This window comes from Alligator mississippiensis, chromosome 5 (assembly GCF_030867095.1).
Source record: "Alligator mississippiensis isolate rAllMis1 chromosome 5, rAllMis1, whole genome shotgun sequence".
Lineage (NCBI taxonomy): Eukaryota > Metazoa > Chordata > Crocodylia > Alligatoridae > Alligator > Alligator mississippiensis.
The window spans coordinates 181619482-181636857 of record NC_081828.1 but is presented as its reverse complement, the minus strand read 5'-3'; the positions used below and the strand labels follow the sequence as shown (position 1 = coordinate 181636857).

General features: G+C 41.1%; 1 protein-coding gene across 2 annotated transcripts in view; it reads right to left on the bottom strand.

Moving 5' to 3' along the window:
• The window catches only part of STAM (signal transducing adaptor molecule), a 71354-nt gene that overhangs the window by 47176 nt on the left and 6802 nt on the right, over window positions 1–17376 (bottom strand). For both annotated transcript variants that reach the window (XM_059729056.1, XM_059729055.1), the window contains exon 2: window positions 7042–7126. In XM_059729056.1, the coding sequence (XP_059585039.1) occupies window positions 7042–7126 (85 nt within the window). The remainder of the gene's footprint in view (window positions 1–7041; window positions 7127–17376) is intronic.

Below are 17376 nucleotides of genomic sequence, written 5' to 3'. Positions count from 1 at the left end.
GGGAGGGAAAGAGTTATATTCCAACATTCCCTCCCACCCTATAATGTCTCCAGTTCCTATATGTATCCACTCACCACATGGAATGACTTCTGATTGTTATGAATCATGAACAAATGAAGATGAAATTTCTATTCTAATCTGGTCTGCAGCTATGGCAAACCAAGAGGTTTAGAATATGTCTATTAAGAATAAACAGGAAACGTTTGTTATTCCCTTGTCCAAAATATTGCCTATTTGCCCCAAACTTCTGAGGGAAGTTCTATCCTAGTGTGACATCCGACGTGAAATGTTAGGTGAATTGACTGGGTTTTGGTGAAACTCAAGGACAACAGGGCTGCTACCAGACTAGTGCTGAAAGAACTTGTCAGGTGCCAAAAACAGTATAAGCACATCAAGAGAACAAGTTAAGCCCATGCCAAACTCCACACCAATTCAACCATTGTACTCCTTGTACCTAACCTAATTGTTCACTCGGCACCAGTGAATTATGTTGCGCTGTAATGGTACAGACTTGGAGGGGATGTGGGGGGCAAGGGGGAAAAACTCCCCTTGGGGATGAGGCAGGATGGTGGGGGCAGTAAGAGGTCTCTTGTACCTGGATAAGTGGCAGTTAGGAGACATGGTTGGGGCTAGGGGGAGGGTTTGCTTGTGTCGGGGTTTGAAAGGAAGCAATTGGTTGATGGAGATAAAGTTGGAGGTTCTTGGGTTTAGGGGTGTTATTTGGGCAATCCAATCTGTGGGCTGTTTCTTCATTTTAAGTCTTTTGGATTAGGCAGGACAGAAATATAATAAGTAAGGATTTATTTCAGCTGTACAGTTTAAGAAAGCTTAATTGAAGTCTACTTTGACTGTATTTTTGAAAACAGGCATTTTACAGATAGTCAATTAAATAAAAATATTCCTTTTTCAATCCTTTAAAAACATTCTGTTCTAGTCCCACTAGTACAGCCAGAAGAGATGATGCAACAAACTGCTGAAGAAAAAGCGGTACCTTCCAAAGCAACATTTCAAACTAGTGAGATGTGTAGAACAAAGACTTTATTATATTCATATATAAATCATACATACTATTAGTGGCAAGTGATAATGTAAGAAGTGAAGTTAAAAGACAACTTAACATTTAAACTAGGAATTTCTGACATGCAATTTTGGCCTGTTCTAAAACAATTTTGGATGAGTGCAGATGGGGGAACAATATCATTGAGACAAGGCCCCCAAAATTTCTGGGATCTCCACTGAACTACCATGATCTTTGTTCTTAATGTTAAGCTGGTTTTATTCTCCCCCCCCAATCCCTCAGGTGCACTTTCAGCAAGTTTTTATTTTTTGCCCCATGCCCAAAATTAGTTTTACTCTGTTCATGGATATCCAAGAACTAAAATGAAACTGGTGTAAGTTACACTACTGCTTGGCTAAACTATATTTGGCAGCATCTGTTTTACACAAACCTCTACCTCATATTTAGTACTACTAATTATAGAAAATGCTGCTACATAGCATGGCCATTTCACTCTATGTTTTTGTACAACAGATTGATCAGCACAGGCCAAACAATAAAGTCAAACCTCACCCCCTGAAGTAGACAACATAAAAAACCCCACATACATACTTTGATTACATACAAATGATTACACACAATTTTATATGATTCAGCATAATTTAAAAAGCATATAGACCTACATGGACAAACATTTAAAAGCATAATATTCATTAGTTAAGCTAGCACTGGAAAACAAAGATCTAGGAGTGAACTATTCCAGGCCAAACATCTCCTTACCTGAATATTTTTAATGCATGAAAAGAGACCACAAATCAACAACTAACAAGTGACCAAATTGAAGTGCCATAAACACAGATAAGGAGGACAGGCAAACAGATCTAATTCATACACTCTAAGTACATGTAGAGTCTACATTTACAATCATATTCCACATTTAAAATCACTGTTTAGGTGCCAAGTGCATTCAAACATAAGTAAAAATTAATAATCAGAAGAGCTTTGCCTTAAGATTATATTATTATCAGGTTGATAAATGCCCACTCCTCTTACATAAAGTTCTATACCATTATTGAGATGATGATATAAAAGCTCTTTAAAACCCTGATTTTAACTGAAAATTAATTCTGTGTACAATTTAGCTTAGAACAGCATTAGCATAGAATAGAATAGTAATAGAAGAGCTATTTAAAACAGAATAGAAGCATTTATCATAAATGGACAAAAGTCTAGTTATTTTTGTTTGTTTTTACCTAACCATTACCTCAGAACACACTAGACACTTAACTATACAAACAGTAAGCTACAGTTCTGAATCAGATATTTCCCAGTATATATTTTAGATACAGGACAACAAACAAAACAACAACAGACAAACAACCATCTGCAGAGAGACTAGGCAAGACTGGATGAGAGCTACATTATTCAGTTTGCATTGCATCTCATTTTTTTAAATAAATACAGTCAGGGGTGGACTGAGTGGGGGTGCAATGGAGAGGGGATCATACCTGCGCCCTTTCCACAGGGGATGTCACCTGCCAGCAGATCCATTTCCCTCCTTGGTCCCCTGCTGTTGAGGGAGCCCAGGTCAGGAAGGAAAGACCTACCTGCTGCTGTCCCCAGTTGACCCAAGGGAGTGGGGATGGGGGAGGGAAGGGGAGCCCCAGGACCACTCCTGCCAGGGGTGTGGGCAGCAGCTACAAAGGGCACCGGGTCCCTGCTACCTACCCCCCTAACCCGCACCTTTCTCTTGCTGGCCTGAAAGCTCCAGGTGTGGGAAGCATCTGCATGAAGGGCGAAGCAGTGCTGCAGATAGCAGCATCTGTGGGCAATACCCACCTTCCAGCACCTGCTTCTGGACTGAAGGGGACAGCCAGGGACCAGAGAGAGAGCAGGAGTGCCTGGAAGGATTGGATAGGTTGAAGCACAAGCAGTCTTGGGCCTTCCCCTACCCCAGGGTCAGCTGGAGACAGCAGCAGCAGCAGGCTTCCAGGCGTTCCTCCTCCCTGCCCTACCCTAGGTATCCCTTGTGGTCTGGGAGCATGCACTAGAAGGAGGACCTATCCACTATTGCAGAGTAAAAGGTATAATTAACTTTATGTCTCCAGGGGCTTAGGTGCATTCACTACTGCAAACCAATACTGCAATCACGGGATTCAATTTGAGACTCAAATTCAGATACTGCTTGCCAAGAAATGCATACGTTTTTACATACTGTATTGTGACAGGAGAGCAAGCCTCTCGCATGCAGCCACCCTTTTGTTGTGAAACCACATCAGAGCTGCAAAAAGGGCAAGAAATATGCATCATATGCACTACACAAACTCTCTTAGTGATAAGGCACTATTACCTACTAATATACTATTTTACCTTAAGGTCTCAACTGTCTGAATACTCATGGTATTGGGCATCTCATATTTGTTTATTAAGAAGTTTGAGTAGTGCTGAGGAAAGAAACTCGTAATTAAGAACCTGCAACATGAGAGCTAACATACTTACTAGAATACATTTAGTGGGAATAGGAACAGGAAAAAACTGCACCTGACAAAAATGAAACTACTCTTGCCTCACACTTACATGAAAAAAAGATGAGCCCATTGTATGGTATTCAACTTAATGTGCCATACCAAGTCAAAAAAAAAAAAAGTGCCTACTGGAATATGGTCCAATACCATATTGAAATAATACTTTTTTTTTTTTAAGGGTGTTGTTGAATACAGTCTAATTCTCCAGTGCTTTTCACACACAAAAAAAGACATGGCATTACTTGCTATGAAAATTGGAATACATACAAAATGGAACATGATGAAATTTTGAGCTGTGGAAAAATTTGAAGATGTAGCACCATAAAAAAAGGATTTATGAAAATCACCATGCTCAATGAGTAGTTGTCAATAGTGCAATGTCCAATTGGGAGGAGGTATTGAATGGGTCTGTCCTGGCCCTGGCATTGCTTAACATTTTCATTTATGTTTTGGGTGGCAGAAATGAATGCACGCTTAGCAAATTTGAGGATGACAAGTTGGGTGGCATTGTAAACACTGGAGTGTAGGGCTAGGATCCAGAATAACCTAGATAGACTGGATGAATGCTCCTCAATCAAACAGATTAAATTCAACAAGGACAAACTTAAAGTCCTGCTCTTCGGACAGAATTATTTCATGTACCTGCAGACTGAGGAATGACTGACTAAACTATGGTACTGCAGAGAAAGACCTGAAGAGTCACTGTTGACCATAAGCCGAATATTAGTCAACAATGTGCTCTCATTGCCAAAAAAAGCCAAAAGCATACAACCATATTAACAGACATGTCACTTGCAAAACAAGGGAAGCAATCCTTCTGCTCTATTCAGTACTAGCAAGGCCTCACCCAGAGTACTGTGTCCTGTTTTGGGCTCCATACTTCAAGAAGGATGTGGACAGATTAGAAAGAGTCCAGTGGAGATCCAACACAATTATAGGCCTGGGAGACTAGACTTATGAGGAAAGGCTAAAAGAACTAGGGTAACTTAAGTTTGGAGAAGAGCAAGGAGGTTTTTAATAACAGTCTTCAACTACCTGAAGGACAATTACAGAGAGGACGGAGATGCACTTTTCTCTATAGCCTAAGGGACAAGATTAGGAGCAATCATCTCAAACTTCTGTAGAGGAAATTAAGGTTGAGGATTAGGAGGAACTTTCTGACTACAAGGGTAGTTAAGCATTGGAATAAGCTACAAGAAAAGTCACAGGATCTTCATCCCTGGACACTTTCAAAAGCAGATTAGACTGATGCTTGACTGGGATGGTTTAGTCAGGGATGATCCTGCCTTGAGAAGGGCCTAGATGAGGTCCTACCCAGCTGCACTTTCCCATGACCCTAAAATTCTCATTTGCCAGAGAAGCAATTAATTGAGCAGACTATAGAGCACTAGAAACTGTATATATTAATAATTTAATCTAATAATAATGGTGCAACCACATATACATAGCTATAATTCCAGCTCCTGTCCTTCAATTAGCGAGTCTTAATATAAAATATTTAGGCATAAAGGATTTCCAATAATTACTGTAGGCCTGTTCTTCACATAAAGATGCTAGCAGCAGTTCTTGCAGATCTAGAGAAATGTAGTAATGTACCATACAGCAGCCATCTTGCACGTTTTTTTTGTTTCAGGATAAAGACAATCCCATTCATGCTATTCCTAATGCAACCATTAACCAGAGGGACTATCTTTATTAAAGTGATAGATATATGTACAGGGCTCTATAAATGCAATCCCTAAAGAGTTTTATGACCCAAGTGGAAAACTGTAACCTTTAATCATGCTAGTGACCATAAGGACATAGCTCACAGTAGACTAGACCTGGTAGTCAGTTACATGTTAAAGTCCTAACATAACTCTAACATTTTTCAGAGACTACATACCAGCTTTTTTATATTACTTGAACCATAATCAAAATGTAAGTTCTTCCAGGAGAAGTTTATTTTGCCAGAGCACCCAGAGAACTAATCAGGAAAAAGTACTGCCATTTGAGTAGATACAGCATGACACTGCTGTTGGTGTCAAATTCCTTAAGTCAGAATGAGTTTTACACAGAATATATTTAATATCATAATGGAACTCAGTTTGAACTCCATTCTGATGCATTCTTCTGATCAAGCAGCCAAAGAAACAATGATTTGCAGTGGCCAAAGAAAGTGAAATCTCCCCCGGCAGCAGTGAACTTCTGGCCACTTCTCCTGCATGCTGTTACCACTTTGCTGCCTCCCAGCTGCTAGAGCTGCAGTTAGGGCAGGGAAGATTCAGAGAAACTGGGGGGTGGGGCGGAAACTGAGACAGTCCCACCCCCACCTCAAGTCTGCCTGAAAGTGGTGACAGGATGGCTTACCAGGCCAACCTGGAACAAAAAGTTTCCGTTATGTTCCCTGAAACACCCTCCCGTGGCAGATGGTTGGCCTGCAATTTCTGTTGCGATGCCTCTTAAAGTTTAGTGCACTGTATTCAACATTCTCTCTGACCTTTGTACAACTCTGAATATTCACTGCACTATTTTATATTACATTATTTCTATAACAGATTACTCCAGTGTCCCACATCTCAGATTAGAGTCTGGTTTTCGATCTCCTGATGGAGTACATCCCTGCATAAAGCTTGTGTGGGAATGGATTCAGCAATGATATGCTATTGAGTATTTAGAAACAGAAGTCAGCATCCCATACTAGTGATGTGTATCTTTTAATTACTAATCTCTTCTTCAAGATACCCACTTATCCTCCAACACTCAGACCAGCTCTTCCCCAGCTAGGAAAAGGAACCACACAAAATAAACTTAATGGCATTTCTTGAGTTTATAACAATACTGTTAAATGCACATCAGGTAATGACTTGCTGAACAGATGTGTGCAGGTCCTAAATTCAGATTCCTTGATTTTTTCCGAAGAAAGATCCGCAAAGTATTTTTGTCCAGAAATAAACTTTTTGTGTTTTTCCTTTAATTCTCACAGCAAGTACACTCTAAACATGATTTGCAAGGAAAAGTTGGAAGAACTAGGATTATTTAGTCTGAACAAAAGACACTCGAGGGGGAATTTCATAAGTCTCCAAACTTCTAAAGAGTGCTATGAAGAAAAGGGTGATAAGACTACTTTCTGCAGCCACAAGGAAAACAGCTAGGAGCAATCTCACACTACAACAAGGGAAATTTCATTTTAATACTAGGAAGATCCTTCACGCTATAAGGATTTTTAAGCAAAAGAACAGGCAACCCAGAGAGGGTATGGAATCTCCATTCCTGAAAGTTTAAAAGCATTAGTTGAACACTTGGCTGGGATGGTTTAAACAGGGATGCTTCTGGCTTGAGCAAGGGGCTGGACTAGATGACCTCCCGAGGTCCCTTCCATACCTACTTTTCCTATATTTCTAAAGCAACATAAATTAAACTATTGATGACAGTCTGTATCTAAATTCAATCTTGATTCCTCTCACACCCGTATAATAAAAGTGAATTAATTTAGTAGAGATTTAGTTTGAAAACAAAACCTGAAATCACAACACTTACCCTGTGCGTGACTGTCCAACTTTATCACAAATGTCTAGGATGAGGCCCCAATCCTCTGCAGTGTTCATCTCACTGGTGGCTTTTTCTGATAATAAAGCATAAATAGGCCATAATAAACTTGCCGTTCATATCCATTTGAAATATTAACTTAAAACCTCTCAGCTATTAAGAAAATCTTGTAGCACAACTAGCTATGGGCCAATGTAAAACGTTACTCCTGCCTTTAATATACTAAATACAACTTATAATTAAATATTATGCATGTGTGAGAAATGCGTTTTTGTATCAGTCACATTTTCAAAATCACCCAGGGCTCCAAATATTTGAACACATACATTTTATACTTTGTTTTGAATTTCAACAATATGCATACAACATGATCTTTTATCATAGGAAGAGAACTTTGGGCATTCTTTGTTTTGAAATGATAAATGAGTTCAAAAAGCTACCACTACCCAAAGTATCAGAACCCAACACCTTGCCAAAACACACTTTCATGCCTCAGCTGCTCCACCATTTTACACTGCTATAATACTTTGTAGTAAGCTTTGTGCAGTACATTTAGGCAGTTTCCAAACCTGTTGGATATGACTTCCTCTGCATTACTACTACAAGAGGCTAGAAGGAATTCATCCACAAACAGATAACCCCAATTTTCAACTCCTCAGTTACAGCTTTATTTTTGGAAGTAGCTTTTTAGCCACAAATTCAGCTAAATTGGTTCAAGTGAGACAAAACCCTAATTTTGGGCCCCTTTTGAACCTCTGAGTATGCTACTCCCTGAGGTCAATCCCTAGTGGCAGAAGTTGAACTAACAGCTAAGAAACTGGGCTCTCAAAGCATACCTACCCATCCTAACCATGTCCGTGGAGGAAGAGGAGATAAGGGAACATAACAGTCAAGCAGGGGTGGGTAAAATGCGGCCTACCAGGCCATTCTAGCCGGCCTGCGCGGTCCCTAAACAATTTAGAAAATTAATATTAATCTGCCCTGGACTGCCTGTCATGCGGCCCTCGATGGCTTGCCAAAACTCAGTAAGCGGCCCTCTGCCCAAAATAATTGCCCACCCCTGCAGTAGAGGTAAGAAACAAGGAAACTGAGTTTTACATCTAAATTTTGAATTAGGGAACCCATCTGAATCCTAAGGGAGCTGGCAGCAGAACTGGTCAACACAATCAAACCCTATCAAAACCCAAGGAAGACTCAAACAACTCCCAAAATTCTGTGAACAGAAAAGACAGACTAGAAACAGAAAGTTATTTCTCCTCCAATTTTACCTATAGGCCTTTTAATTTTACGCCTAAAAAACAGACCTCAAACAAACAATATCATGCTCCAGTTTCTGAAAAGCTTTCTAGATAACTTCCTGAAGGAGAACAATGAAAGAAAGATCTAGCTGCCAGGAAAGACTTAGTAATTTAATACTTCAGACCGAGGAAAGAGACATTAGAAAAATGTTTCATCTTCTAGAAGTCATGGAGAATATGTGTCTTTGAGCCTAGAACTGAGGACCTCCAGACCTGCAAGTTTCTCTCTCCTCAATCCAAAGTGAGCAGGCTGGTTATGTCCAGAAATCACTTGTCTCGCTAGGCTGCAGTATCAGAAATGTAAATTAAAAACTAACATGAGCAAAGATATAAAAATCTACTATAAATAGGACAACCAAGTTGCCCCTCTTATCTTCCCTCAATTGATTCATGCTTTTTGACAGAATATTTTCAAAGAAAAAACAAACGTTATATTTAACTAGGGAAGTCACTTTTTGCATGCTGCATGCATTGAGAGAGAATAGAAAAGAAACGTAAAATTGGCAACTGTTCATCAATTTTCTGCCAGTTTAAGACAAGAGGAATCACCCAGGGTCTTCAGTGTCTCAGACTGTCACAGCAACTTATTTCACTTTCTCTGTAGAACTAGTAAATATTGCACAAAACTATGAAAAAGCAACATTAATATCCAAAATGTCAAACTGCCAGCTCCAAAAAAACCTGCCAGCAGAACCATCAAGGGATCCCAGGAGCCTTTCTTTCTTCCTTTTTTTTTTTTTTTTTTTAAAGAAGGATGGCTTGAGCACAGTAATGTAATAAGTAAAACCTAAAATTAATATATATGGCAGATTAGAAAAAAGTTTATCTTTTTACATTCAGAAACAAGAAATAAAATTTAACACAAAAATAAGAGGGACAAATGCAGGCAATTTTAATATCTTTCTGTTCTGTTCAGATTTCAACTAAACACAGCATCTTCCAAGCCTTGAGATCAAAACAGAAATTCCTGAAGGCTTCCAATTATTACATTGAATTTGACCTGTACATTTTTATTAACCCTCATAATAAAGTTGTGTCTGTAAGCAAAGATACATGAAGTCTGTCAACACCCAAAACACCATCATCAAAAAGCCTTTATAAATTTAACTTTAAGATAAAGCTTGATCAGAAATGCCAGCACATCATAATTTGGAAGCCAATATATAAAACATGGCATTCTAATGTAAAGCTACCAATTTAAATGAGTATTACTCTGTGTCAGCGTACCCGTCCTGGGTACCCGTTTCTCTTGTAGCTCCCCCAATTCCCGCCTGCCACGACTTGATCTCAATGCAAATTTGGCGGGGGGGGGGGGGGGAGTATTAGATAACGGTACCACGGTAAAGAACACGCTGGTCGGATTGTAGTTCCAAGTGCTTTATTAACGTTAGCCTGGCTCGCTCTCTCTCTTGGAGCATCAATCCCCCGGGGATCGCCACGGGATTCTCACCGTCTGCCTTCTGCAAGCAAAGCAGGGCTACTTGTGTGGTCGTTACTTAATGATCAGCCGCTAATTGCCTTGTTAGCGGCTGATTAACACCGACACCAGGATTCCCCAGCCACGGCCAGCTTGCAAAGCGTGGCTTCATCAATTTCCCTTTTTCTTTCCTTTCACTTTCTGGCTTCTCTGCTTTCAAAATTTTTTAGGGGTCTGCAAATGAAAAAAGGTTGAAAACCATTGGTTTAGATCACATGAGTAGTTGTGCAAGAGTAGAATTTTGTGTTGCTTGAAAATAAGGTGTAACCTGAACTGTATATGGAAGAAGATGTAAAGAGGCAAGAAGGGAGAAGGAAATATATGGAAGAAGAAGAGAGAGAGAGAGAGAGAGAGAGAAAACTGGGAAGGGAATCTTTTCCCTTTTATACTAGGAGTAGAGGTATAAGTAGTGTGTGTGTGGTAATCTCATTTGATGGGAACATGGAGATTTTAAATGGAGTTCCTTTTAATAACTAGTAGAATTAAGTGGAAAAGGTAAGTTTGCTTTGAATTGTAAGTGTGGCTATGTACATACTTCTGATTGAACAGTCATCTTTTGCAGACCCCTTGGACATAGCCTGAAGACCCCCAAAGATCCAGGTTGAAAAACACTAATCTAAACTTTTAACTGTATTTTCCATTCCCAACTTTGTTGCTTTCCACATAGCCCTCAAAAAAACCCCCAAAAAACTTAACATTAAGGGATCCTCCATCACCTCCTTCAAGTAATTTTTCCAAACCTACCTGGGTCAATTTTTTTTTTAAATTTTTAATTAAAAAAAATTAAACAATATATTTAGACAAAAAATGGGTCTTCAGGCTGTTAACTCTTTGGGATTTACATTCAGTATTTTAATTTTATAGCATGCTTTCTGGAAGCCTATGTTACATTCATGCGCTGTCTATGATTCTCAACAGAGTTAAGCAGAACTGGAAAAACATATAGAAAAAGAGAATAGCAAATGTCAAACTTTTCGCTTTGTACATAAGCTTCCCCGAAAACATTGCTAAATATAACCAAGGACACCAAGATCTTCACCAGGAACTCAAGGATCTTAGATATCCAACTACTAATAAAAAATGACTTAGAATTTAAGGCAACCCCCCAATAATTAGTTTTACACATGAAAAGTTCATAAATTTGTTATAATTTTCCATGTATAAAATCCAATTATCAAAGGGTCATCTTAAATTCATCCCCCCACCAGTGTAGCAAAGATGCGTGCATGTGCACAGCTGCAGCATGCACACAGCCAGGAATGCAGCCAGGCTGCATGGAGAGTAGCATCCTGCCGGTAAGTCTGGGGAGGGGATGCGATGTGGGGCAAATCGAGGCCCCCACCATGATGAGGGAGGGAATGGGGCTGGGGCAGGCGCTGCCCAGAAAGGGCAATGAATGCATCCCTGGGGCAGGGCAGAGTTGCAGGCGGCTTGTCCAGGGGGCGGGGAGGTTGGGGGGCATGTGCCCCGCCCCCCTGGATTTGTGCACAGGGTGCAGGGGCACTGCCCACTGCTGGCTCAGGGCCAGGGACAGTACCAGACTCTTCCAGGTGGGAAGAGACTGGGCCAGGGCTGCACGGGGCGGGCAGCAGCGGTAGTACAGAGGTTTGGGGGGCCAAAGCAATCCCAAAATTCCCCGTAGCCCCCCTGTAGCCACCCCTCCCAGCTCTGCTGCCGCCCCCCCCCACGGGAAGAGGCTGGCCCAGCCCCTGGCTCTGAGCCCACAGACAGACCACCCTCACCCTGCATACAAATCGGGGGGGGGGGGCACATGCCCCCCTTAGTTCCCCCAGAGGTGTGCGCAGCGGTGGGGAGCTGCCCCCCCTTCCCACTCCCCCACAGCTGTGCCCTGGTCTGGCAGTGCCTGCCCCAGCCTCTGTGCCACTCCAGTCCTGACCATGGGGGTCTCTATCTGCCCATACCACATCCCTTCCCACCCCCCAACCTCCAACTTAGCCACAGGAGGCTGCTCTCTGAGCTGCCTGGCTGTATTCCTGTAAAACAGATTGGTATCAACCAATCTGGCTGGTTAATAATTGGCTATTGGTATCGGCCAAAATTATCTTTATTGGTTGCACCCCTACCAGAAAATGTGGTTATTAATCTTGTTTTGGATAATCAAGTTAATACCACAGCATAAAAAACAAAACAAAAAAAATGGTGAAGATGCATAAGAGCCTTGTCATGAACAAAATGAATGAAAACCATTTATAAGAAAATATGCTTTAGTGGCGTATTATGAAATTACTAGCAAATTGCCTGTCAAGAATGACAGACAAATTTTGAATAACCAAAACAAACAAAAAAAAAAAGGCCACTGGCCTTGCCCCCCCAAATCCCTCCCCCTCCCCGCCATCATGCCAGCGCCCCGTTGTGCCACCACCACCTCCTGTCCATAATGCTCTTGGAGCACTCTCACTGGTTGCTTCAGTAACCAGTCAGAGTGCTCTAACAGCATTACAAGCAGATAAACAGATGGACTAAGCCCTTCATTATATTAGAATGATTTTTTTTTGGCATATGTAACACATAAGAGGATGACAACAATAGTACTGTGATAGTAACTATAAAAAGGGATTAGTACATTTTCATACCTAGCTTCCTCACTGTCTGAAAGGTCATAACAAAGAAAAATAATTTAGAAGGGCCATAATCAAGTTAAGGTTTTACAATTTTACTTTAATAATATTTTCTTTCCCCTTCAAGAACCAATCCTACTTTAAGTCAGTATGTGATTCTTCCCAAATCTACCAGTGATAGTCTGGATACCAACAAATACTAGTTTACTCTCCACATGGCCGTGGTGAAAGCTCTGTTTGCCAGTTTTCTCACAGTCAAAGAAATATGTTATCGTTATCATATAAGCGAGAAAACCAAAAAATGGGAAAAGAAGAATTACAATGGGAGTGTAACCAGTCTGCAGGGAAGACTTCATGCTGTTTGTTTATCTGAACCCACAGGGTTCAGGTATTATGGAGGTAGATGCTTTACAAAAAGGGAAACGTAAGGGGGAGAAGAAACAGAAATAAAGAGAGTTGTCCTCTCTCACACATCCATCTTCACGATATAAGTAAGAAGTCAGTAGACAGTGGGTTGATTTATACTTCAATGATCTATAATAAAGCATAATGCATGGTAACAGATTTGGTGTTGTAATAAGTACTCAACTAGATAACTTAATATACTCCTACTGTAGCGCAAATAAGTTGATTAATGCAGAAAAGTATTAAAGGATTAATCACTTAACAGCCACTGTTGTTTCAGTGGACACAAAACTGTCGAAACCCTCTCTTCATCATCCACCTCTATTACAGCCTGCATCTTGGTTCTCAATGACAAAACTGCAGAATCATCCCTTATGCCATGTGAGGACAACTCATAGGAATCATTCTTAGGATCAAAGTCAGCCCGTATCTGTAAAGCTTAGAAAATGTTCATATTGGCAACCAACTATTAAAACAAGTCACAAAGAACAAATTAACAAGGATGAGAAAAGGCTGCTCTCTCATCACATAGGTTTTATGCCGAAATAGAAGCACGCGACCACTTATTCACAACACTTTTTCTGCACATATAGTTCAGTTGTCTGACACCTTTTGAAAGATTAAACACATACGTTGACAATAACAGCATGACAGTAACATGGTATATAATATAAAAATTAAGACTAGGTGTTTAAATTTATGACAACAGTCTGCTTTGACACTTGTTTCACTAGTAAAACAATACACCTTGCACTTATGCTACTTATGTTTAAAGACAGTTAAAAATTCCTCAGCATATTACATGGCTTGGTTGTTTTTTCCCCCCTGCCACAGTCAGAGTTCATTTAGGTATCTTAATCACAAATTTCCTTCTTTTTATTCTCTTAAAGAAGTGATCCTTTGAAGGTGCCTCTACGTGTGAGGAGATAAGCAGATAAGCACAGGTTCAAATTTATTCCTGCCTTGCTGCTCCCCCACCCCCACCGCAAAGAGGTAAAACTTGTAATATATTTTTTTTCTGAACTAGGATGCCACTCAGTTCACATTTGTGGAGGGCTGCCTTGAATTTAGTAAGGCTGAGAACCACAGCTCTATTGAAAACTCAAGAGAAATGGAGATTGTTAACCAGAAACCAGGGAGAGCACTACTATAATGAGCTGCCAATTTTATTGTACATTGTTTGGAATAGACAGCCAGTTAATTTGATTTTCCAGATTGGTGTTCCAGCTGAGGAATGCAGCAATTGTCCTGGTAACCAGAGAGGCTTTGGTTATTCTAAGTTTCTTAAAAGTCCAGTTTTGAGACACTCATACCCTGGCCATCTTATACCCTTCACTAGCCTGACAAAGATGAAATAGTGGGATTATTCCCTATAGTACTCCTAGAATAAAAATAAACAGTAAAACAAAAATGTATTAGATGCTATATCATTAAAGGTAATCACAGTAAGTCATGTATACATCTCAGCTTCCTCAAAAAAAACAAACCATCTTTAAGAGCCTTTCACAACAAAACAGTGAGTGCATCCTATTTAGTGTCAGTGATATTTATTTTGTTGCCAGTTTGCCTCTCAACATTGCTGCTTATATCTATCAATTTTGGAGTGGGGGAGGGAGGGAAGGGAAAGAGGGAAACCAATTTAAATTTTAGAGATTTTAACCATATCTAAAAATGGGATCCAAAAGCACAAAACTTTCACTTTTAAATTATAAAAAGACTAACTTAATTTCAATGTAAACTATATTTTACAACTGATATCAAGCAGAATTATTTATGATGGCAGTTCATACTCAAATACAGATTATATTGCATCAAGACAACCATTTTACCTGTAATGAAGATTAATTGTTGCCAGCTGTAAAAAGAGTGATTCGACTGAGTAAAATGTAGTGAAATGCAAGCATCTCCCCATTAAGGATAAATCAGGCATGCAATCTACTTTATAGAAAAAAAACCCAGCCATCATTACCAAAAAAACCCCTCCCACTTTCTTGTGGACTTTTTGTAGTCAGACCTAGCTACAGCATCCTCTCCAGATGACTTACCACCACTTTGTTTAAGCTGACAGTTAAATATGAGACACAGAATTGGTCCTCTTCCATCACAAGCAGCAAAAAAGAATTCAAAGCAAAATACATACTTATTAAACATAGGCAGACAAGGTTCCTTGGGTGAATTTGATATCTTTTATTAGACCAACCCAAATAGTTGGAGAATCGTTATTAAGCAAGCTTTTGGGTTCAAAAACCCTTCGTCAGGCTAAGGAAGCTTCAGCAGTTGGTGTGTGCTCTTCCTGGATGGAAGCGGGGCTGCAAGTTGGTACTGAGTGCGGGAGGGAGAAAGCAGCCCCTCCCCGCCCCATGCCCAATGCCACGCGCTGCAGCCACTTGCAGCCTGCCTGGAGCTGCCTGTGCCTGCTCCGGACAGCCCCATGGGCTGCAAGCGCCTGCAATGCGGGGCACCGGCCATGGGGCAAGTGAGGGGCCACTTTTCCCCACGCTCAGCACCAGCTACTTTCCTGCTGGCGAGCAGAGGGTCAGGGCTGTGCGCTGCCCCCCGCCTGTACCGCGGGGCTGGGGGGAACTGGTTGCGAGTGCCTGTGCCTGCTCTGGACAGCCCCATGTGGGCTGTGAGCACCTGCAGTGTGGGGCGCCGGCCATGGGGTGGGAGAGAGGCTGCTTTTCTCTGCGCAAGGAAGCAGCCCAGGGAAAAGCTGAGAGTGGGGGGGGAGGGCAGCGGCCCCTCCCCAGTCCCACACCTGGTGCCCCACGCTGCAGGCACTCACAGCCCGCACGGGGCTGTCCGGAGTGGGCACAGGCAGCCCCACACAGGCTACAAGCAGCTATAGCGTGGGGCACTGGCCATGGGTAGAGAGGGGCCACTCCCCGCTGGCGCTCCTTCCTTGCCCGGGGTCCTGTCCCCACCACTTACCTGAGCTTCACGCACCAGGGCAGCCACATGCTCCCAGCTAGAGGGCGGGGCTGGGCAGGCCCTGCTGTTTTTGGAGCCCGCTGGGCTTCCCCTGGGTCCTACTGCCCTGCTAGACTAGTAAAGGTTACCAGCTGTCCTGCAGTCTCAGTTAAATAGTGTTTTGCAACACCTAAATTAAAGTTAGTCAACTTTACTGCTTTTAAATGACAAACGATGAGCAAGAAAACCAGCATGTCTGGTTTACTCTATGCTAGACTTTTGACATGTTAGCCACACAGTGATGTGTTACATTAGCGTTCTTATAATTTATCATGAAGAAAAGCACTCCCAGATGCTCTTCTGTGCAACTGTCAACCATACCAATTTCAATAAAGCACTGCTGCAAACAGTCCTTCTACTTCTCTCACATTGAGTGGTGACCTACAGATCAGTTTTCTTAATACCTCTGCAGCTTATTAACTTCAATAAATAATTAACCAATTTCATTTTCACTGTATTTCTACCCAAAACATTTCTCAAAGGAAGGCTTTCTATGCACGTGCTTCCAGCTGGCCTGAGACACAGCAGGCCCTAGTCATTGACTCAGATGATTTGAGACCAGCTGAAGTCATTCATTCAGAGCACATGTGACCAGGTGGCCCAGTATATGACCTAGTCCCTAGCCAAGACAGATATTACTCAAAGTAGTCAACTTTACCAAATGAAGACCAAGGGGACTCAAGAGCCAATGCTAAGACCATAAACAGCAGGCCAGCTGAGGTGAAAAAAAATTACCCATTTCATTAAAAAAAACCAAAAAACTTAGAATCTTTGGAATCCACTCTTCCATGCAGGCACAAAGGTTACAAAAGAGCAGGAAGGATGACTAGTACCAAATATGAAAATAGCTCTCTGTTAATTAGGTGGAGCAAGAAAATCAGGACCAAAAGACAGGAGTATCCTCAGGCTCTCATTATATGGACCAAGACTTCAAATACTATCAGAGATGGTTCAAAAGGAAGCAGAGGAACCAAGGGACATGAAGCCTGCTATGCCAGTTATATATCCTCTTATTTTATCTCAAGCTAGAATCTAATTTTGTACTCATCAAGTTGAAAGACCATTCTTGGTTCTTATGAAGGTTACTGTTCATACTACTAAAGCAAAGATGATCAGTGGTTTGAAGTTGGTACCCTCCCTGGACAAAAACTGTGTTACTGATAGCACACACTCAGAAGAAGCCCTCTCTGGAACATAAACCATTGCCTTTAAATTATGCAGTTCTACTAATGTCGGGGTATGGGGCAAAACATTTAATTTACAGAAAGAGTTGCTAAAAAAAGAAAACATTTACAAGAGGGAAATACACTTTTTGTGTCAGGATGGGCTTAATAATGCTTTAATGACATAGTTCTTTTTCATTTGACATTTTTTTTCATTTTGCAGCTGTAGAAATGAAAAAAAAAAGCGTGTGTCTGTAGTAACCAAATAAGCATTGCCTGTTCTCTAGAAATATGCATCTTTTAAAAGGGGAATGATAAAGTCTCAAAAGTGTTCACCTCTCTCCTATTACTTTCCAAATCCAGCTGTCACTGGTTAAACAGTTCAGTCCTTTACACAGAAGCACAGCCCCTCTTCAGCCAACGCTACTTGAATT